The sequence below is a fragment of the Coregonus lavaretus genome (genome assembly GCF_964263955.1).
Source record: "Coregonus lavaretus genome assembly, chromosome: 39".
NCBI classification, from domain to species: domain Eukaryota; kingdom Metazoa; phylum Chordata; class Actinopteri; order Salmoniformes; family Salmonidae; genus Coregonus; species Coregonus lavaretus.
The window spans coordinates 514,276-538,102 of NC_140026.1; the positions used below are offsets into that span (position 1 = coordinate 514,276).

The 23,827-nt window shown below is 51.8% G+C and overlaps 2 protein-coding genes across 2 annotated transcripts in view; both read right to left on the reverse strand.

Annotated features, from left to right (window-relative positions):
• Window positions 1–23,827, reverse strand: part of LOC311112746 (uncharacterized protein) — a 224,199-nt gene that overhangs the window by 150,262 nt on the left and 50,110 nt on the right. The gene's annotated exons all lie outside the window — the stretch shown is intronic.
• LOC311112630 (butyrophilin-like protein 1) overlaps window positions 1–23,827 on the reverse strand; it is a gene marked incomplete at its 3' end in the record, with an annotated part of 71,811 nt that overhangs the window by 4,769 nt on the left and 43,215 nt on the right. The window contains exons 9-13 of the mRNA XM_084155777.1: window positions 23,521–23,751; window positions 2,253–2,291; window positions 1,943–1,963; window positions 1,766–1,786; window positions 1,589–1,609 (exon numbers count right to left, since the gene is read on the reverse strand). Coding sequence (XP_084011903.1) covers window positions 1,589–1,609; window positions 1,766–1,786; window positions 1,943–1,963; window positions 2,253–2,291; window positions 23,521–23,751 — 333 coding nt within the window. The remainder of the gene's footprint in view (window positions 1–1,588; window positions 1,610–1,765; window positions 1,787–1,942; window positions 1,964–2,252; window positions 2,292–23,520; window positions 23,752–23,827) is intronic.

The following is a 23,827-nucleotide window of genomic DNA, read 5'->3' on the forward strand; positions in this document are numbered from 1 at the left end:
AAAGCCTGCCGCTTTTCAGGGCACACAATCTCCGCTGCCTTCATCATGCATGTTTTTACAAATTCACCCTCACTAAATGGTTTTGAAGCCACTGCGATTTCATTAGCAATGAGGTAGCTAGCTTTCACTGCAGCATCACTGATGTCTCGGCTGTGAGTAAACACAGACTGCTGTTTCTTCAGACCCGCCAACAGTTCATTCACCTTCTCTCATCTCCGCTGTCCTTGAAAGTTGTCATATTTGTCGGCATGAAGATTCACATAGTGGCGACGAAGGTTATATTCTTTCAGCACTGCAACATGCTCTGAACACACCAAACATACAGCTTTCCCATTCAATTCCGTGATTAAATAGGATGACAATTTTTCTTGGAACACTCTGCACTCTGCGTCCACTTTTCTCTTTTTTGACAGAGACATATTGGGGCAATGAGGGTGCCAAAGCACATAATGTTAAAAGTAGAAGCCGTAATAAATATCGCGGGCAAAACAAAGTAGCTCATTGGCTGCACGTGCTTGACCTACTTGCTCTGCCCCGGTATAAACAGTTTGCTTGCTTAACACAATTGCTATTGCGCCATCCAGTGGACGCAATTGGAACAGCAGTTTATTTTATTGAAAAATTGCAGCGCATTTTTATACAAAAAAAAAAATAAAACAATATTTATTTTTGTTATTTTTTTTAAATCATCTCGCGGGCCGGATTAAACCCGTTTGCGGGCCTGATCCGGCCCGCGGGCCGTACGTTTGACACCCCTGATCTAGAGGGAGGGGGAATATATTCACTCATATTGCCACCAAAACAGACAGACAGGAACATTGACAGACAGACAGGTAGGCAGACAAATCAGACACAAACACACTACTTACTAAGGTAAAGTAGTTCCTCATCTGAATCTGTGGATGGTCCTAAAAAAACAGAGATTCAGTTAGAAGTCATGTTAACACCTTCTAAAACCATCATGATATTATCTAACCCTGCTGGTCACCCCTCAGAGCCTGGTTCCTCTGGTCTACCCAGTACAGCCAGTAGAGGACTGGTCACCCCTAAGAGCCTGGTTCCTCTGGTCTACCCAGTACAGCCAGTAGAGGACTGGTCACCCCTCAGAGCCTGGTTCCTCTGGTCTACCCAGTACAGCCAGTAGAGGACTGGTCACCCCTCAGAGCCTGGTTCCTCTGGTCTACCCAGTACAGCCAGTAGAGGACTGGTCACCCCTCAGAGCCTGGTTCCTCTGGTCTACCCAGTACAGCCAGTAGAGGACTGGTCACCCCTCAGAGCCTGGTTCCTCTGGTCTACCCAGTACAGCCAGTAGAGGACTGGTCACCCCTCAGAGCCTGGTTCCTCTGGTCTACCCAGTACAGCCAGTAGAGGACTGGTCACCCCTCAGAGCCTGGTTCCTCTCTACCCAGTACAGCCAGTAGAGGACTGGTCACCCCTCAGAGCCTGGTTCCTCTGGTCTACCCATGAAATAATTACTGAATCAAGAGATTAATGAAGTATATTGTTTTTAAGGAAAGTGTTTTTACTTAAATCAATGAAATAATTGCATGCAGTTGTGCAAGTATACAGACTTCAACAGACAACTCACCGCTCAGTTTTATGACCTTCTCTGTAGACAGAAGACAGAGAATATAAAAACATGATGTATTCTGGTTACAAGAACATGAAGACAAAGACTAAATGTCCTCTATTTCATTTGATAATGTTGGTAATGTTGAACATTACATGAAGATAGTAAGCACACAGACTTCAACAGACAACTCACCCCTCTGTTCTCTGATCCTCTCTGTAGACAGAAGACAGAGAATATAAAAACATAATGTATTCTGGTTACAAGAACATGAAGACAAAGACTAAATGTCCTTTATTTCATTTGATAATGATGGTAATGTTGAAAATTACATGAAGATAGTAAGCACACAGACTTCAACAGACAACTCACCCCTCTGTTTTCTGAACCTCTCTGTAGACAGAAGACAGAGAATATAAAAACATGATGTATTCTGGTTACAAGAACATGAAGACAAAGACTAAATGTCCTCTATTTCATTTGATAATGTTGGTTATTTTGAACATTACATGAAGATAGTAAACCAACACTGACAACACTTACCCAGATGTCCAGACAGGTTATGAAGTGCATCTAGAGGGAGGGTGAATATATTCACTCATATTGCCACCAAAACAGACAGACAGGAACATTGACAGACAGACAGGTAGGCAGACAAATCAGACACAAACACACTACTTACCAAGGTAAAGTAGTTCCTCATCTGAATCTGTGGATGGTCCTAAAAAACAGAGATTCAGTTAGAAGTCATGTTAACACCTTCTAAAACCATCATGATATTATCTAACCCTGCTGGTCACCCCTCAGAGCCTGGTTCCTCTGGTCTACCCAGTACAGCCAGTAGAGGACTGGTCACCCCTCAGAGCCTGGTTCCTCTGGTCTACCCAGTACAGCCAGTTGAGGACTGGTCACCCCTCAGAGCCTGGTTCCTCTGGTCTACCCAGTACAGCCAGTAGAGGACTGGCCACCCCTCAGAGCCTGGTTCCTCTGGTCTACCCAGTACAGCCAGTAGAGGACTGGTCACCCCTCAGAGCCTGGTTCCTCTCTACCCAGTACAGCCAGTAGAGGACTGGCCACCCCTCAGAGCCTGGTTCCTCTGGTCTACCCAGTACAGCCAGTAGAGGACTGGTCACCCCTCAGAGACTGGTTCCTCTGGTCTACCCAGTACAGCCAGTAGAGGACTAGTCACCCCTCAGAGCCTGGTTCCTCTGGTCTAACCAGTACAACCAGTAGAGGACTGGTCACCCCTCAGAGCCTGGTTCCTCTGGTCTACCCAGTACAGCCAGTAGAGGACTGGCCACCCCTCAGAGCCTGGTTCCTCTCTACCCAGTACAGCCAGTAGAGGACTGGTCACCCCTCAGAGCCTGGTTCCTCTGGTCTACCCAGTACAGCCAGTAGAGGACTGGTCACCCCTCAGAGCCTGGTTCCTCTGGTCTACCCAGTACAGCCAGTAGAGGACTGGTCACCCCTCAGAGCCTGGTTCCTCTCTACCCAGTACAGCCAGTAGAGGACTGGTCACCCCTCAGAGCCTGGTTCCTCTGGTCTACCCAGTACAGCCAGTAGAGGACTGGTCACCCCTCAGAGCCTGGTTCCTCTGGTCTACCCAGTACAGCCAGTAGAGGACTGGTCACCCCTCAGAGCCTGGTTCCTCTGGTCTACCTAGTACAGACAGTAGAGGACTGGTCACCCCTCAGAGCCTGGTTCCTCTGGTCTACCCAGTACAGCCAGTAGAGGACTGGTCACCCCTCAGAGCCTGGTTCCTCTGGTCTACCCAGTACAGCCAGTAGAGGACTGGTCACCCCTCAGAGCCTGGTTCCTCTGGTCTACCCAGTACAGCCAGTAGAGGACTGGTCACCCCTCAGAGCCTGGTTCCTCTCTACCCAGTATAGCCAGTAGAGGACTGGTCACCCCTCAGAGCCTGGTTCCTCTGGTCTACCCAGTACAACCAGTGGAGGACTGGTCACCCCTCAGAGCCTGGTTCCTCTGGTCTACCCAGTACAGCCAGTAGAGGACTGGTCACCCCTCAGAGCCTGGTTCCTCTGGTCTACCCAGTACAGCCAGTAGAGGACTGGCCACCCCTCAGAGCCTGGTTCCTCTCTACCCAGTACAGCCAGTAGAGGACTGGTCACCCCTCAGAGCCTGGTTCCTCTCTACCCAGTACAGCCAGTAGAGGACTTGTCACCCCTCAGAGCCTGGTTCCTCTGGTCTACCCAGTACAGCCAGTAGAGGACTGGTCACCCCTCAGAGCCTGGTTCCTCTGGTCTACCCAGTACAGCCAGTAGAGGACTGGTCACCCCTCAGAGCCTGGTTCCTCTGGTCTACCCAGTACAGCCAGTAGAGGACTGGTCACCCCTCAGGGCCTGGTTCCTCTCTACCCAGTATAGCCAGTAGAGGACTGGTCACCCCTCAGAGCCTGGTTCCTCTGGTCTACCCAGTACAACCAGTGGAGGACTGGTCACCCCTCAGAGCCTGGTTCCTCTGGTCTACCCAGTACAGCCAGTAGAGGACTGGTCACCCCTCAGAGCCTGGTTCCTCTCTACCCAGTACAGCCAGTAGAGGACTGGCCACCCCTCAGAGCATGGTTCCTCTCTACCCAGTACAGTCAGTAGAGGACTGGTCACCCCTCAGAGCCTGGTTCCTATCTTCCCAGTACAGCCAGTAGAGGACTGGTCACCCCTCAGAGCCTGGTTCCTCTGGTCTACCCAGTACAGCCAGTAGAGGACTGGTCACCCCTCAGAGCCTGGTTCCTCTGGTCTACCCAGTACAGCCAGTAGAGGACTGGTCACCCCTCAGAGCCTGGTTCCTCTCTACCCAGTACAGCCAGTAGAGGACTGGTCACCCCTCAGAGCCTGGTTCCTCTCTACCCAGTACAGCCAGTAGAGGACTGGTCACCCCTCAGAGCCTGGTTCCTCTGGTCTACCCAGTACAGCCAGTAGAGGACTGGTCACCCCTCAGAGCCTGGTTCCTCTGGTCTACCCAGTACAGCCAGTAGAGGACTGGTCACCCCTCAGAGCCTGGTTCCTCTCTACCCAGTACAGCCAGTAGAGGACTGGTCACCCCTCAGAGCCTGGTTCCTCTCTATCCAGTACAGCCAGTAGAGGACTGGTCACCCCTCAGAGCCTGGTTCCTCTGGTCTACCCAGTACAGCCAGTAGAGGACTGGTCACCCCTCAGAGCCTGGTTCCTCTGGTCTACCCAGTACAGCCAGTAGAGGACTGGTCACCACTCAGAGCCTGGTTCCTCTGGTCTACCCAGTACAGCCAGTAGAGGACTGGTCACCCCTCAGAGTCTGGTTCCTCTGGTCTACCCAGTACAGCCAGTAGAGGACTGGTCACCCCTCAGAGCCTGGTTCCTCTGGTCTACCCAGTACAGCCAGTAGAGGACTGGTCACCCCTCAGAGCCTGGTTCCTCTCTACCCAGTACAGCCAGTAGAGGACTGGTCACCCCTCAGAGCCTGGTTCCTCTCTACCCAGTACAGCCAGTAGAGGACTGGTCACCCCTCAGAGCCTGGTTCCTCTGGTCTACCCATGAAATAATTACTGAATCAAGAGATTAATGAAGTATATTTTTTTTAAGGAAAGTGTTTTTACTTAAATCAATGAAGTAATTGCATGCAGTTGTGCAAGTATACAGACTTCAACAGACAACTCACCCCTCTGTTTTCTGATCCTCTCTGTAGACAGAAGACAGAGAATATAAAAACATGATGTATTCTGGTTACAAGAACATGAAGACAAAGACTAAATGTACTCTATTTCATTTGATAATTTTGGTAATGTTGAACATTACATGAAGATAGTAAACCCACACTGACAACACTTACCCAGATGTCCAGACAGGTTATGAAGTTCATCTAGAGGGAGGGGGAATATATTCACTCATATTGCCACCAAAACAGACAGACAGGAACATTGACAGACAGACAGGTAGGCAGACAAATCAGACACAAACACACTACTTACTAAGGTAAAGTAGTTCCTCATCTGAATATGTGGATGGTCCTAAAAAAACAGAGATTCAGTTAGAAGTCATGTTAACACCTTCTAAAACCATCATGATATTATCTAACCCTGCTGGTCACCCCTCAGAGCCTGGTTCCTCTGGTCTACCCAGTACAGCCAGTAGAGGACTGGTCACCCCTCAGAGCCTGGTTCCTCTCTACCCAGTACAGCCAGTAGAGGACTGGTCACCCCTCAGAGCCTGGTTCCTCTGGTCTACCCAGTACAGCCAGTAGAGGACTGGTCACCCCTCAGAGCCTGGTTCCTCTGGTCTACTCAGTACAGCCAGTAGAGGACTGGTCACCCCTCAGAGCCTGGTTCCTCTGTTCTACCCAGTACAGCCAGTAGAGGACTGGTCACCCCTCAGAGCCTGGTTCCTCTGGTCTACCCAGTACAGCCAGTAGAGGACTGGTCACCCCTCAGAGCCTGGTTCCTCTGGTCTACCCATGAAATAATTACTGAATCAAGAGATTCATGAAGTATATTGTTTTTAAGGAAAGTGTTTTTACTTAAATCAATGAAATAATTGCATGCAGTTGTGCAAGTATACAGACTTCAACAGACAACTCACCGCTCTGTTTTCTGAACCTCTCTGTAGACAGAAGACAGAGAATATAAAAACATGATGTATTCTGGTTACAAGAACATGAAGACAAAGACTAAATGTCCTCTATTTCATTTGATAATGATGGTAATGTTGAAAATTACATGAAGATAGTAAGCACACAGACTTCAACAGACAACTCACCCATCTGTTTTCTGAACCTCTCTGTAGACAGAAGACAGAGAATATAAAAACATGATGTATTCTGGTTACAAGAACATGAAGACAAAGACTAAATGTCCTCTATTTCATTTGATAATGTTGGTAATGTTGAACATTACATGAAGATAGTAAGCACACAGACTTCAACAGACAACTCACCCCTCTGTTTTATGACCTTCTCTGTAGACAGAAGACAGAGAATATAAAAACATGATGTATTCTGGTTACAAGAACATGAAGACAAAGACTAAATGTCCTCTATTTCATTTGATAATGTTGGTAATGTTGAACATTACATGAAGATAGTAAGCACACAGACTTCAACAGACAACTCACCACTCAGTGTTATGATCCCCTCTGTAGACAGAAGACAGAGAATATAAAAACATGATGTATTCTGGTTACAAGAACATGAAGACAAAGACTAAATGTCCTCTATTTCATTTGATAATGTTGGTAATGTTGAACATTACATGAAGATAGTAAGCACACAGACTTCAACAGACAACTCACCCCTCTGTTTTCTGATCCTCTCTGTAGACAGAAGACAGAGAATATAAAAACATGATGTATTCTGGTTACAAGAACATGAAGACAAAGACTAAATGTCCTCTATTTCATTTGATAATGTTGGTAATGTTGAACATTACATGAAGATAGTAAACCCACACTGACAACACTTACCCAGATGTCCAGACAGGTTATTAAGTTCATCTAGAGGGAGGGGGAATATATTCACTCATATTGCCACCAAAACAGACAGACAGGAACATTGACAGACAGACAGGTAGGCAGACAAATCAGACACAAACACACTACTTACAAAGGTAAAGTAGTTCCTCATCTGAATATGTGGATGATCCTAAAAAAACAGAGATTCAGTTAGAAGTCATGTTAACACCTTCTAAAACCATCATGATATTATCTAACCCTGCTGGTCACCCCTCAGAGCCTGGTTCCTCTCTACCCAGTACAGCCAGTAGAGGACTGGTCACCCCTCAGAGCCTGGTTCCTCTGGTCTACCCAGTACAGCCAGTAGAGGACTGGTCACCCCTCAGAGCCTGGTTCCTCTGGTCTACCCAGTACAGCCAGTAGAGGACTGGTCACCCCTCAGAGCCTGGTTCCTCTGGTCTCCCCAGTACAGACAGTAGAGGACTGGTCACCCCCTCAGAGCCTGGTTCCTCTGGTCTACCCAGTACAGCCAGTAGAGGACTGGTCACCCCTCATAGCCTGGTTCCTCTGGTCTACCCAGTACAGCCAGTAGAGGACTGGTCACCCCTCAGAACCTGGTTCCTCTGGTCTACCCAGTACAGCCAGTAGAGGACTGGTCACCCCCTCAGAGCCTGGTTCCTCTCTACCCAGTACAGCCAATAGAGGACTGGTCACCCCTCAGAGCCTGGTTCCTCTGGTCTACCCAGTACAGCCAGTAGAGGACTGGTCACCCCTCAGAGCCTGGTTCCTCTGGTCTACCCAGTACAGCCAGTAGAGGACTGGTCACCCCTCAGAGCCTGGTTCCTCTCTACCCAGTACAGCCAGTAGAGGACTGGTCACCCCTCAGAGCCTGGTTCCTCTGGTCTACCCAGTACAGCCAGTAGAGGACTGGTCACCCCTCAGAGCCTGGTTCCTCTGGTCTACCCAGTACAGCCAGTAGAGGACTGGTCACCCCTCAGAGCCTGGTTCTGGTCTACCCAGTACAGCCAGTAGAGGACTGGTCACCCCTCAGAGCCTGGTTCCTCTGGTCTACCCAGTACAGCCAGTAGAGGACTGGCCACCCCTCAGAGCCTGGTTCCTCTCTACCCAGTACAGCCAGTAGAGGACTGGTCACCCCTCAGAGCCTGGTTCCTCTCTACCCAGTACAGCCAGTAGAGGACTGGTCACCCCTCAGAGCCTGGTTCTGGTCTACCCAGTACAGCCAGTAGAGGACTGGTCACCCCTCAGAGGCTGGTTCCTCTGGTCTACCCAGTACAGCCAGTAGAGGACTGGTCACCCCTCAGAGCCTGGTTCCTCTGGTCTACCCAGTACAGCCAGTAGAGGACTGGTCACCCCTCAGAGCCTGGTTCCTCTGGTCTACCCAGTACAGCCAGTAGAGGACTGGTCACCCCTCAGAGCCTGGTTCCTCTCTACCCAGTACAGCCAGTAGAGGACTGGTCACCCCTCAGAGCCTGGTTCCTCTGGTCTACCCAGCACAGCCAGTAGAGGACTGGTCACCCCTCAGAGCCTGGTTCCTCTCTACCCAGTACAGCCAGTAGAGGACTGGTCACCCCTCAGAGCCTGGTTCCTCTGGTCTACCCAGCACAGCCAGTAGAGGACTGGTCACCCCTCAGAGCCTGGTTCCTCTCTACCCAGTACAGCCAGTAGAGGACTGGTCACCCCTCAGAGACTGGTTCCTCTGGGCTACCCATGAAATAATTACTGAATCAAGAGATTCATGAAGTATTTTGTTTTTAAGGAAAGTGTTTTTACTTAAATCAATGAAATAATTGCATGCAGTTGTGCAAGTATACAGACTTCAACAGACAACTCACCCCTCTGTTTTCTGATCCTCTCTGTAGACAGAAGACAGAGAATATAAAAACATGATGTATTCTGGTTACAAGAACATGAAGACAAAGACTAAATGTCCTCTATTTCATTTGATAATGTTGGTAATGTTGAACATTACATGAAGATAGTAAGCACACAGACTTCAACAGACAACTCACCCCTCTGTTTTCTGATCCACTCTGTAGACAGAAGACAGAGAATATAAAAACATGATGTATTCTGGTTACAAGAACATGAAGACAAAGACTAAATGTCCTCTATTTCATTTGATAATGTTGGTAATGTTTTTGTATTTTTTATTTTTTATATGCCATTTAGCAGACGCTTTTATCCAAAGCGACTTACAGTCATGCGTGCATACATTTTTTTATTTTTTTGTGTATGGGTGGTCCCGGGGATCGAACCCACTACCTTGGCGTTACAAGCGCTGTGCTCTACCAGCTGAGATACAGAGGACCACAATGTTGAACATTACATGAAGATAGTAAGCACACAGACTTCAACAGACAACTCACCCCTCTGTTTTATGACCTTCTCTGTAGACAGAAGACAGAGAATATAAAAACATGATGTATTCTGGTTACAAGAACATGAAGACAAAGACTAAATGTCCTCTATTTCATTTGATAATGTTGGTAATGTTGAACATTACATGAAGATAGTAAGCACACAGACTTCAACAGACAACTCACTCCTCTGTTTTCTGATCCTCTCTGTAGACAGAAGACAGAGAAAATAAAAACATGATGTATTCTGGTTACAAGAACATGAAGACAAAGACTAAATGTCCTCTATTTCATTTGATAATGTTGGTAATGTTGAACATTACATGAAGATAGTAAACCCACACTGACAACACTTACCCAGATGTCCAGACAGGTTAATAAGTTCATCTAGAGGGAGGGGGAATATATTCACTCATATTGCCACCAAAACAGACAGACAGGAACATTGACAGACAGACAGGTAGGCAGACAAATAAGACACAAACACACTACTTACAAAGGTAAAGTAGATCCTCATCTGAATATGTGGATGATCCTAAAAAAACAGAGATTCAGTTAGAAGTCATGTTAACACCTTCTAAAACCATCATGATATTATCTAACCCTGCTGGTCACCCCTCAGAGCCTGGTTCCTCTGGTCTACCCAGCACAGCCAGTAGAGGACTGGTCACCCCTCAGAGCCTGGTTCCTCTGGTCTACCCAGTACAGCCAGTAGAGGACTGGTCACCCATCAGAGCCTGGTTCCTCCCTACCCAGTACAGCCAGTAGAGGACTGGTCACCCCTCAGAGCCTGGTTCCTCTCTACCCAGTTCAGCCAGTAGAGGACTGGTCACCCCTCAGAGCCTGGTTCCTCTGGTCTACCCAGTGCAGCCAGTAGAGGACTGGCCACCCCTCAGAGCCTGGTTCCTCTCTACCCAGCACAGCCAGTAGAGGACTGGTCACCCCTCAGAGCCTGGTTCCTCTCTACCCAGTACAGCCAGTAGAGGACTGGTCACCCCTCAGAGCCTGGTTCTGGTCTACCCAGTACAGCCAGTAGAGGACTGGTCACCCCTCAGAGCCTGGTTCCTCTGGTCTACCCAGTACAGCCAGTAGTGGACTGGTCACCCCTCATAGCCTGGTTCCTCTCTACCCAGTACAGCCAGTAGAGGACTGGTCACCCCTCAGAGCCTGGTTCCTCTGGTCTACCCAGTACAGCCAGTAGAGGACTGGTCACCTCTCAGAGCCTGGTTCCTCTGGTCTACCCAGTACAGCCAGTAGAGGACTGGTCACCTCTCAGACCCTGGTTCCTCTGGTCTACCCAGTACAGCCAGTAGAGGACTGGTCACCCCTCAGAGCCTGGTTCCTCTGGTCTACCCAGTACAGCCAGTAGAGGACTGGTCACCCCTCAGAGCCTGGTTCCTCTGGTCTACCCAGTACAGCCAGTAGAGGACTGGTCACCACTCAGAGCCTGGTTCCTCTCTACCCAGTACAGCCAGTAGAGGACTGGTCACCCCTCAGAGCCTGGTTCCTCTCTACCCAGTACAGCCAGTAGAGGACTGGTCACCCCTCAGAGCCTGGTTCCTCTCTACCCAGTACAGCCAGTAGAGGACTGGTCACCCCTCAGAGCCTGGTTCCTCTGGTCTACCCAGTACAGCCAGTAGAGGACTGGTCACCCCTCAGAGCCTGGTTCCTCTCTACCCAGTACAGCCAGTAGAGGACTGGTCACCCCTCAGAGCCTGGTTCCTCTGGTCTACCCATGAAATAATTACTGAATCAAGAGATTCATGAAGTATATTGTTTTTAAGGAAAGTGTTTTTACTTAAATCAATGAAATAATTGCATGCAGTTGTGCAAGTATACAGACTTCAACAGACAACTCACCCCTCTGTTTTCTGATCCTCTCTGTAGACAGAAGACAGAGAATATAAAAACATGATGTATTCTGGTTACAAGAACATGAAGACAAAGACTAAATGTCCTCTATTTCATTTGATAATGTTGGTAATGTTGAACATTACATGAAGATAGTAAACCCACACTGACAACACTTACCCAGATGTCCAGACAGGTTATGAAGTGTATCTAGAGGGAGGGGGAATATATTCACTCATATTGCCACCAAAACAGACAGACAGGAACATTGACAGACAGACAGGTAGGCAGACAAATCAGACACAAACACACTACTTACTAAGGTAAAGTAGATCCTCATCTGAATATGTGGATGGTCCTAAAAAACAGAAATTCAGTTAGAAGTCATGTTAACACCTTCTAAAACCATCATGATATTATCTAACCCTGCTGGCCAACCCTCAGAGCCTGGTTCCTCTGGTCTACCCAGTACAGCCAGTAGAGGACTGGTCACCCCTCAGAGCCTGGTTCCTCTGGTCTACCCAGTACAGCCAGTAGAGGACTGGTCACCCCTCAGAGCCTGGTTCCTCTGGTCTACCCAGTACAGCCAGTAGAGGACTGGTCACCCCTCAGAGTCTGGTTCCTCTCTACCCAGTACAGCCAGTAGAGGACTGGTCACCCCTCAGAGCCTGGTTCCTCTGGTCTACCCAGTACAGCCAGTAGAGGACTGGTCACCCCTCAGAGCCTGGTTCCTCTCTACCCAGTACAGCCAGTAGAGGACTGGTCACCCCTCAGAGCCTGGTTCCTCTGGTCTACCCAGTACAGCCAGTAGAGGACTGGTCACCACTCAGAGCCTGGTTCCTCTGGTCTACCCAGTACAGCCAGTAGAGGACTGGCCACCCCTCAGAGCCTGGTTCCTCTGTTCTACCTAGTACAGCCAGTAGAGGACTGGTCACCCCTCAGAGCCTGGTTCCTCTGTTCTACCCAGTACAGCCAGTAGAGGACTGGTCACCCCTCAGAGTCTGGTTCCTCTCTACCCAGTACAGCCAGTAGAGGACTGGCCACCCCTCAGAGCCAGGTTCCTCTGGTCTACCCAGTACAGCCAGTAGAGGACTGGTCACCCCTCAGAGCCTGGTTCCTCTGTTCTACCCAGTACAGCCAGTAGAGGACTGGTCACCTCTCAGAGCCTGGTTCCTCTCTACCCAGTACAGCCAGTAGAGGACTGGTCACCCCTCAGAGCCTGGTTCCTCTGGTCTACCCAGTACAGCCAGTAGAGGACTGGTCACCACTCAGAGCCTGGTTCCTCTCTACCCAGTTTAGCCAGTAGAGGACTGGTCACCCCTCAGAGCCTGGTTCCTCTGGTCTACCCAGTACAGCCAGTAGAGGACTGGTCACCCCTCAGAGCCTGGTTCCTCTGGTCTACCCAGTACAGCCAGTAGAGGACTGGCCACCCCTCAGAGCCTGGTTCCTCTGGTCTACCCAGTACAACCAATAGAGGACTGGTCACCCCTCAGAGCCTGGTTCCTCTGGTCTACCCAGTACAGCCAGTAGAGGACTGGTCACCCCTCAGAGCCTGGTTCCTCTCTACCCAGTACAGCCAGTAGAGGACTGGCCACCCCTCAGAGCCTGGTTCATCTGGTCTACCCAGTACAGCCAGTAGAGGACTGGTCACCCCTCAGAGCCTGGTTCCTCTGGTCTACCCAGTACAGCCATTAGAGGACTGGTAACCCCTCAGAGCCTGGTTCCTCTCTACCCAGTACAGCCAGTAGAGGACTGGTCACCCCTCAGAGCCTGGTTCCTCTGGTCTACCCAGTACAGCCAGTAGAGGACTGGTCACCCCTCAGAGCCTGGTTCCTCTCTACCCAGTACAGCCAGTAGAGGACTGGTCACCCCTCAGAGCCTGGTTCCTCTGGTCTACCCAGTACAGCCAGTAGAGGACTGGTCACCACTCAGAGCCTGGTTCCTCTCTACCCAGTTTAGCCAGTAGAGGACTGGTCACCCCTCAGAGCCTGGTTCCTCTCTACCCAGTACAGCCAGTAGAGGACTGGTCACGCCTCAGAGCCTGGTTCCTCTGGTCTACCCAGTACAGCCAGTAGAGGACTGGTCACCCCTCAGAGCCTGGTACCTCTGGTCTACCCAGTACAGCCAGTAGAGGTCTGGTCACCCCTCAGAGCCTGGTTCCTCTGGTCTACCCAGTACAGCCAGTAGAGGACTGGTCACCCCTCAGAGCCAGGTTCCTCTCTACCCAGTACAGCCAGTAGAGGACTGGTCACTCCTCAGAGCCTGGTTCCTCTCTAGTCAGTACAGCCAGTAGAGGACTGGTCACCCCTCAGAGCCTGGTTCCTCTCTACCCAGTACAGCCAGTAGAGGACTGGTCAACCCTCAGAGCCTGGTTCCTCTGGTCTACCCAGAACAGCCAGTAGAGGACTGGTCACCCCTAAGAGCCTGGTTCCTCTCTACCAAGTACAGCCAGTAGAGGACTGGTCACCCCTCAGAGCCTGGTTCCTCTGGTCTACCCAGTACAGCCAGTAGAGGACTGGTCACCCCTAAGAGCCTGGTTCCTCTGGTCTACCCAGTACAGCCAGTAGAGGACTGGTCACCCCTCAGAGCCTGGTTCCTCTGGTCTACCCAGTACAGCCAGTAGAGGATTGGTCACCCCTCATAGCCTGGTTCCTCTCTACCCAGTACAGCCAGTAGAGGACTGGTCAACCCTCAGAGCCTGGTTCCTCTGGTCTACCCAGTACAGACAGTAGAGGACTGGTCACCCCTAAGAGCCTGGTTCCTCTGTTCTACCCAGTACAGACAGTAGAGGACTGGTCACCCCTCAGAGCCTGGTTCCTCTGGTCTACCCAGTACAGCCAGTAGAGGACTGGTCACTCCTCAGAGCCTGGTTCCTCTCTACCCAGTACAGCCAGTAGAGGACTGGTCACCCCTCAGAGCCTGGTTCCTCTGGTCTACCCTATATAGCCAGTAGAGGTCTGGTCACCCCTCAGAGGCTGGTTCCTCTGGTCTACCCAGTACAGCCAGTAGAGGACTGGTCACCCCTCAGAGCCTGGTTCCTCTGGTCTCCCCAGTAAAGCCAGTAGAGGACTGGTCACCCCTCAGAGCCTGGTTCCTCCCTACCCAGTACAGCCAGTAGAGGACTGGTCACCCATCAGAGCCTGGTTCCTCCCTACCCAGTACAGCCAGTAGAGGACTGGTCACCCCTCAGAACCTGGTTCCTCTCTACCCAGTACAGCCAGTAGAGGACTGGTCACCCCTCAGAGCCTGGTTCCTCTGGTATACCCAGTACAGCCAGTAGAGGACTGGTCACCCCTCAGAGCCTGGTTCCTACCTACCCAGTACAGCCAGTAGAGGACTGGTCACCCCTCAGAGCCTGGTTCCTACCTACCCAGTACAGCCAGTAGAGGACTGGTCACCCCTCAGAGCCTGGTTCCTCCCTACCCAGTACAGCCAGTAGAGGACTTGTCACCCCTCAGAGCCTGGTTCCTCTCTACCTAGTATAGCCAGTAGAGGACTGGTCACCCCTCAGAGCCTGGTTCCTCTCTACCCAGTACAGCCAGTAGAGGACTGGTCACCCCTCAGAGCCTGGTTCCTCTGGTCTACCCAATACAGCCAGTAGAGGACTGGTCACCCCTCAGAGCCTGGTTCCTCTCTACCCAGTACAGCCAGTATAGGACTGGTTACCCCTCAGAGCCTGGTTCCTCTGTTCTACCCAGTACAGCCAGTAGAGGACTGGTCACCCCTCAAAGCCAGGTTCCTCTCTACCCAGTACAGCCAGTAGAGGACTGGTCACCCCTCAGAGCCTGGTTCCTTTCTACCCAGTACAGCCAGTAGAGGACTGGTCACCCCTCAAAGCCTGGTTCCTCTGGTCTACCCAGTACAGCCAGTAGAGGACTGGTCACCACTCAGAGCCTGGTTCCTCTGGTCTACCCAGTACAGCCAGTAGAGGACTGGTTACCCCTCAGAGCCTGGTTCCTCAGGTCTACCCAGTACAGCCAGTAGAGGACTGGTCACTCCTCAGAGTCTGGTTCCTCTCTACTCAGTACAGCCAGTAGAGGACTGGTCACCCCTCAGAGCCTGGTTCCTCTCTACCCAGTACAGCCAGTAGAGGACTGGTCACCCCTCAGAGCCTGGTTCCTCTGGTCTACCCAGTAAGCCAGTAGAGGACTGGTCACCCCTCAGAGCCTGGTTCCTCTCTACCCAGTACAGCCAGTAGAGGACTGGCCACCCCTCAGAGCCTGGTTCCTCTCTACCCAGTACAGCCAGTAGAGGACTGGTCACCCCTCAGAGCCTGGTTCCTCTCTACCCAGTACAGCCAGTAGAGGACTGGTCACCCCTCAGAGCCTGGTTCCTCTGGTCTACCCAGTACAGCCAGTAGAGGACTGGTCATCCCTCAGATCCTGGTTCCTCTGGTCTACCCAGTACAGCCAGTAGAGGACTGGTCACCCCTCAGAGCCTGGTTCCTCTCTACCCAGTATAGCCAGTAGAGGACTGGTCACCCCTCAGAGCCTGGTTCCTCTGGTCTACCCAGTACAGCCAGTAGAGGATTGGTCACCCCTCATAGCCTGGTTCCTCTCTACCCAGTACAGCCAGTAGAGGACTGGTCACCCCTCAGAGCCTGGTTCCTCTGGTCTACCCAGTACAGCCAGTAGAGGACTGGTCACCCCTCAGAGCCTGGTTCCTCCCTATCCAGTACAGCCAGTAGAGGACTGGTCACCCCTCAGAGCCTGGTTCCTCTGGTCTACCCAGTACAGCCAGTAGAGGACTGGTCACCCCTCAGAGGCTGGTTCCTCTGGTCTACCCAGTACAGCCAGTAGAGGACTGGTCACCCCTCAGAGCCTGGTTCCTCTGGTCTCCCCAGTACAGCCAGTAGAGGACTGGTCACCCCTCAGAGCCTGGTTCCTCCCTACCCAGTACAGCCAGTAGAGGACTGGTCACCCCTCAGAACCTGGTTCCTCTCTACCCAGTACAGCCAGTAGAGGACTGGTCACCCCTCAGAGCCTGGTTCCTCTGGTCTACCCAGTACAGCCAGTAGAGGACTGGTAACCCCTCAGAGCCTGGTTCCTCTCTACCAAGTACAGCCAGTAGAGGACTGGTCACCCCTCAGAGCCTGGTTCCTCTGGTCTACCCAGTACAGCCAGTAGAGGACTGGTCATCCCTCAGAGCCTGGTTCCTCTCTACCCAGTACAGCCAGTAGAGGACTGGTCACCCCTCAGAGCCTGGTTCCTCTGGTCTACCCAGTACAGCCAGTAGAGGACTGGTCACCACTCAGAGCCTGGTTCCTCTCTACCCAGTTTAGCCAGTAGAGGACTGGTCACCCCTCAGAGCCTGGTTCCTCTGGTCTACCCAGTACAGCCAGTAGAGGACTGGTCACCCCTCAGAGCCTGGTACCTCTGGTCTACCCAGTACAGCCAGTAGAGGTCTGGTCACCCCTCAAAGCCTGGTTCCTCTGGTCTACCCAGTACAGCCAGTAGAGGACTGGTCACCCCTCAGAGCCAGGTTCCTCTCTACCCAGTACAGCCAGTAGAGGACTGGTCAACCCTCAGAGCCTGGTTCCTCTGGTCTACCCAGAACAGCCAGTAGAGGACTGGTCACCCCTCAGAGCCTGGTTCCTCTCTACCAAGTACAGCCAGTAGAGGACTGGTCACCCCTCAGAGCCTGGTTCCTCTGGTCTACCCAGTACAAACAGTAGAGGACTGGTCACCCCTAAGAGCCTGGTTCCTCTGGTCTACCCAGTACAGACAGTAGAGGACTGGTCACCCCTCAGATCCTGGTTCCTCTGGTCTACCCAGTACAGCCAGTAGAGGACTGGTCACCCCTCAGAGCCTGGTTCATCTCTACCCAGTACAGCCAGTAGAGGACTGATCACCCCTCAGAGCCTGGTTCCTCTGGTCTACCCTGTACAGCCAGTAGAGTACTGGTCACCCCTCAGAGCCTGGTTCCTCTGGTCTACCCAGTACAGCCAGTAGAGGACTGGCCACACCTCAGAGCCTGGTTCCTCTGGTCTACCCAGTACAGCCAGTAGAGGACTGGTCACCCCTCAGAGCCTGGTTCCTCTGGTCTACCCAGTACAGCCAGTAGAGGATTGGTCACCCCTCATAGCCTGGTTCCTCTCTACCCAGTACAGCCAGTAGAGGACTGGTCACCCCTCAGAGCCTGGTTCCTCTGGTCTACCCAGTACAGCCAGTAGAGGATTGGTCACCCCTCATAGCCTGGTTCCTCTCTACCCAGTACAGCCAGTAGAGGACTGGTCAACCCTCAGAGCCTGGTTCCTCTGGTCTACCCAGTACAGACAGTAGAGGACTGGTCACCCCTCAGAGCCTGGTTCCTCTCTACCCAGTACAGCCAGTATAGGAATGGTTACCCCTCAGAGCCTGGTTCCTCTGTTCTACCCAGTACAGCCAGTAGAGGCCTGGTCACCCCTCAAAGCCAGGTTCCTCTCTACCCAGTACAGCCAGTAGAGGACTGGTCACCCCTCAGAGCCTGGTTCCTCTCTACCCAGTACAGCCAGTAGAGGACTGGTCACCCCTCAGAGCCTGGTTCCTCTGGTCTACCCAGTACAGCCAGTAGAGGACTGGTCACCACTCAGAGCCTGGTTCCTCTGGTCTACCCAGTACAGCCAGTAGAGGACTGGTTACCCCTCAGAGCCTGGTTCCTCAGGTCTACCCAGTACAGCCAGTAGAGGACTGGTCACTCCTCAGAGTCTGGTTCCTCTCTACTCAGTACAGCCAGTAGAAGACTGGTCACCCCTCAGAGCCTGGTTCCTCTCTACCCAGTACAGCCAGTAGAGGACTGGTCACCCCTCAGAGCCTGGTTCCTCTGGTCTACCCAGTAAGCCAGTAGAGGACTGGTCACCCCTCAGAGCCTGGTTCCTCTCTACCCAGTACAGCCAGTAGAGGACTGGTCACCCCTCAGATCCTGGTTCCTCTGGTCTACCCAGTACAGCCAGTAGAGGACTGGTCACCCCTCAGAGCCTGGTTCCTCTTGTCTACCCAGTACAGCCAGTAGAGGACTGGCCACCCCTCAGAGCCTGGTTCCTCTCTACCCAGTACAGCCAGTAGAGGACTGGTCACCCCTCAGAGCCTGGTTCCTCTGGTCTACCCAGTACAGCCAGTAGAGGACTGGTCACCCCTCAGAGCCTGGTTCCTCTCTACCCAGTACAGCCAGTAGAGGACTGGTCACCCCTCAGAGCCTGGTTCCTCTGGTCTACCCAGTACAGCCAGTAGAGGATTGGTCACCCCTCATAGCCTGGTTCCTCTCCACCCAGTACAGCCAGTAGAGGACTGGTCACCCCTCAGAGCCTGGTTCCTCTGGTCTACCCAGTACAGCCAGTAGAGGACTGGTCACCCCTCAGAGCCTGGTTCCTCCCTATCCAGTACAGCCAGTAGAGGACTGGTCACCCCTCAGAGCCTGGTTCCTCTGGTCTACCCAGTACAGCCAGTAGAGGACTGGTCACCCCTCAGAGGCTGGTTCCTCTGGTCTAGCCAGTACAGCCAGTAGAGGACTGGTCACCCCTCAGAGCCTGGTTCCTCTGGTCTCCCCAGTACAGCCAGTAGAGGACTGGTCACCCCTCAGAGCCTGGTTCCTCCCTACCCAGTACAGCCAGTAGAGGACTGGTCACCCCTCAGAACCTGGTTCCTCTCTACCCAGTACAGCCAGTAGAGGACTGGTCACCCCTCAGAGCCTGGTTCCTCTGGTCTACCCAGTACAGCCAGTAGAGGACTGGTCACCCCTCAGAGCCTGGTTCCTCTGGTCTACCCAGTACAGCCAGTAGAGGACTGGTCACCCCTCAGAGCCTGGTTCCTCTGGTCTACCCAGTACAGCCAGTAGAGGACTGGTCACCACTCAGAGCCTGGTTCCTCTCTACCCAGTTTAGCCAGTAGAGGACTGGTCACCCCTCAGAGCCTGGTTCCTCTGGTCTACCCAGTACAGCCAGTAGAGGACTGGTCACCCCTCAGAGCCTGGTACCTCTGGTCTACCCAGTACAGCCAGTAAAGGGTCTGGTCACCCCTCAGAGCCTGGTTCCTCTGGTCTACCCAGTACAGCCAGTAGAGGACTGGTCACCCCTCAGAGCCAGGTTCCTCTCTACCCAGTACAGCCAGTAGAGGACTGGTCACTCCTCAGAGCCTGGTTCCTCTCTACTCAGTACAGCCAGTAGAGGACTGGTCACCCCTCAGAGCCTGGTTCCTCTCTACCCAGTACAGCCAGTAGAGGACTGGTCAACCCTCAGAGCCTGGTTCCTCTGGTCTACCCAGAACAGCCAGTAGAGGACTGGTCACCCCTCAGAGCCTGGTTCCTCTCTACCAAGTACAGCCAGTAGAGGACTGGTCACCCCTCAGAGCCTGGTTCCTCTGGTCTACCCAGTACAAACAGTAGAGGACTGGTCACCCCTAAGAGCCTGGTTCCTCTGGTCTACCCAGTACAGACAGTAGAGGACTGGTCACCCCTCAGATCCTGGTTCCTCTGGTCTACCCAGTACAGCCAGTAGAGGACTGGTCACCCCTCAGAGCCTGGTTCATCTCTACCCAGTACAGCCAGTAGAGGACTGGTCACCCCTCAGAGCCTGGTTCCTCTGGTCTACCCTGTACAGCCAGTAGAGGACTGGTCACCCCTCAGAGCCTGGTTCCTCTGGTCTACCCAGTACAGCCAGTAGAGGACTGGTCACTCCTCAGAGTCTGGTTCCTCTCTACTCAGTACAGCCAGTAGAAGACTGGTCACCCCTCAGAGCCTGGTTCCTCTCTACCCAGTACAGCCAGTAGAGGACTGGTCACCCCTCAGAGCCTGGTTCCTCTGGTCTACCCAGTACAGCCAGTAGAGGACTGGTCACCCCTCAGAGCCTGGTTCCTCTGGTCTACCCAGTACAGCCAGTAGAGGACTGGTCACCCCTCAGAGACTGGTTCCTCTGGTCTACCCAGTACAGCCAGTAGAGGACTGGTCACCCCTCAGAGCCTGGTTCATCTGGTCTACCCAGTACAGCCAGTAGAGGACTGGTCACCCCTCAGAGCCTGGTTCCTCTCTACCCAGTACAGCCAGTAGAGGACTGGTCACCCCTCAGAGCCGGGTTCCTCTGGTCTACCCAGTACAGCCAGTAGAGGACTGGTCACCCCTCAGATCCTGGTTCCTCTGGTCTACCCAGTACAGCCAGCAGAGGACTGGTCACCCCTCAGAGCCTTTTTCCTCTGGTCTACCCAGTACAGCCAGTAGAGGACTGGTCACCCCTCAGAGCCTGGTTCCTCTGGTCTACCCAGTACAGCCAGTAGAGGACTGGTCACTCCTCAGAGTCTGGTTCCTCTCTACTCAGTACAGCCAGTAGAAGACTGGTCACCCCTCAGAGCCTGGTTCCTCTCTACCCAGTACAGCCAGTAGAGGACTGGTCACCCCTCAGAGCCTGGTTCCTCTGGTCTACCCTGTACAGCCAGTAGAGGACTGGTCACCCCTCAGAGCCTGGTTCCTCTGGTCTACCCAGTACAGCCAGTAGAGGACTGGTCACTCCTCAGAGTCTGGTTCCTCTCTACTCAGTACAGCCAGTAGAAGACTGGTCACCCCTCAGAGCCTGGTTCCTCTCTACCCAGTACAGCCAGTAGAGGACTGGTCACCCCTCAGAGCCTGGTTCCTCTGGTCTACCCAGTACAGCCAGTAGAGGACTGGTCACCCCTCAGAGCCTGGTTCCTCTGGTCTACCCAGTACAGCCAGTAGAGGACTGGTCACCCCTCAGAGACTGGTTCCTCTGGTCTACCCAGTACAGCCAGTAGAGGACTGGTCACCCCTCAGAGCCTGGTTCATCTGGTCTACCCAGTACAGCCAGTAGAGGACTGGTCACCCCTCAGAGCCTGGTTCCTCTCTACCCAGTACAGCCAGTAGAGGACTGGTCACCCCTCAGAGCCGGGTTCCTCTGGTCTACCCAGTACAGCCAGTAGAGGACTGGTCACCCCTCAGATCCTGGTTCCTCTGGTCTACCCAGTACAGCCAGCAGAGGACTGGTCACCCCTCAGAGCCTTTTTCCTCTGGTCTACCCAGTACAGCCAGTAGAGGACTGGCCACCCCTCAGAGCCTGGTTCCTCTGGTCTACCCAGTACAACCAGTAGAGGACTGGTCACCCCTCAGAGCCTGGTTCCTCTCTACCCAGTACAGCCAGTAGAGGACTGGTCACCCCTCAGAGCCTGGTTCCTTAGGTCTACCCAGTACAGCCACTAGAGGACTGGTCACCCCTCAGAGCCTGGTTCCTCTCTACCCAGTACAGCCAGTAGAGGACTGGTCACCCATCAGAGCCTGGTTCCTCTGGTCTACCCAGTACAGCCAGTAGAGGACTGGCCACCCCTCAGAGCCTGGTTCCTCTCTACCCAGTACAGCCAGTAGAGGACTGGTCACCCCTCAGAGCCTGGTTCCTCTCTACCCAGTACAGCCAGTAGAGGACTGGTCACCCCTCAGAGCCTGGTTCCTCTCTACCCAGTACAGCCAGTAGAGGACTGGTCACCCCTCAGAGCCTGGTTCCTCTCTACCCAGTACAGCCAGTAGAGGACTGGTCACCCCTCAGAGCCTGGTTCCTCTGGGCTACCCAGTACAGCCAGTAGAGGGCTGGTCACCCCTCAGAGCCTGGTTCCTCTCTACCCAGTACAGCCAGTAGAGGACTGGTCACCCCTCAGAGCCTGGTTCCTCTGGTCTACCCAGTACAGACAGTAGAGGACTGGCCACCCCTCAGAGCCTGGTTCCTCTGGTCTACCCAGTACAGCCAGTAGAGGACTGGTCATCCCTCAGAGCCTGGTTCCTCTGGTCTACCCAGTATAGCCAGTAAAGGACTGGTCACCCCTCAGAGCCTGGTTCCTCTGGTCTACCCAGTACAGCCAGTAGATGACTGGTCACCCCTCAGAGCCTGGTTCCTCTCTACCCAGTACAGCCAGTAGAGGACTGGTCACCCCTCAGAGCCTGGTTCCTCTCTACCCAGTATAGATATGTAACCAGATGTAGAGAGGTTCTTACCCAGGTGATAGACTAGATAAGGTTTATATTACAGTGATATGTAACCAACAGAGGTAGAGAGGTTCTTACCCAGGTGATAGACTAGATAAGGTTTATATTCCAGTGATATGTAACCAGAGGTAGAGAGGTTCTTACCCAGGTGATAGACTAGATAAGGTTTATATTCCAGTGATATGTAACCAGAGGTAGAGAGGTTCTTACCCAGGTGATGGACTAGATAAGGTTTATATTCCAGTGATATGTAACCAGAGGTAGAGAGGTTCTTACCCAGGTGATAGACTAGATAAGGTTTATATTCCAGTGATATGTAACCAGAGGTAGAGGGGTTCTTACCCAGGTGATAGACTAGATAAGGTTTATATTCCAGTGATATGTAACCAGAGGTAGAGAGGTTCTTACCCAGGTGATAGACTAGATAAGGTTTATATTCCAGTGATATGTAACCAGAGGTAGAGAGGTTCTTACCCAGGTGATAGACTAGATAAGGTTTATATTCCAGTGATATGTAACCAGAGGTAGAGAGGTTCTTACCCAGGTGATAGACTAGATAAGGTTTATATTCCAGTGATATGTAACCAGAGGTAGAGAGGTTCTTACCCAGGTGATAGACTAGATAAGGTTTATATTCCAGTGATATGTAACCAGAGGTAGAGAGGTTCTTACCCAGGTGATAGACTAGATAAGGTTTATATTCCAGTGATATGTAACCAGAGGTAGAGAGGTTCTTACCCAGGTGATAGACTAGATAAGGTTTATATTCCAGTGATATGTAACCAGAGGTAGAGAGGTTCTTACACAGGTGATAGACTAGATAAGGTTTATATTCCAGTGATATGTAACCAGAGGTAGAGAGGTTCTTACCCAGGTGATAGACTAAATAAGGTTTATATTCCAGTGATATGTAACCAGAGGTAGAGAGGTTCTTACCCAGGTGATAGACTAGATAAGGTTTATATTCCAGTGATATGTAACCAGATGTAGAGAGGTTCTTACCCAGGTGATAGACTAGATAAGGTTTATATTCCAGTGATATGTAACCAGAGGTAGAGGTTCTTACCCAGGTGATAGACTAGATAAGGTTTATATTCCAGTGATATGTAACCAGAGGTAGAGAGGTTCTTACCCAGGTGATAGACTAGATAAGGTTTATATTCCAATGATACAGTGCATTCGGAAAGTATTCAGACCCCTTTACTTTTTCCACATTTTGTTAAGTTACAGCCTTATTCTAAAATTGACTAAATTGTTTTTTGTCCCTCAAGATACACACAATACCCCATAATGAAAGAGTAAAAACATTTTTATAGTATTTATAAGAGGTTCTTACCCAGGTCTATGACAAGGTCAGGTTCCAGATCCAGTAGAATCCTGTAAAAGTTTGATTTAACCTCTTTCCCTCTTGAGTCCAGGGCCTCGTACAACAGTGTCATCTGGTCCTTGCTGGTCGTCTGGGTCTTCATGGTGTACAACTCCTCATTGAACAGCTCAAATACTATGGGCATCACATTGGTAACGCCTTGAATGATTCCATCCTTGTAGTTGTCCACAAACTTGGCACCTGGTCAGGTTAGAAAAGAGATGTAGAGTTATATACTGTAGAACAAGACAAAGTGGACATTACTAGTCAGGTTATA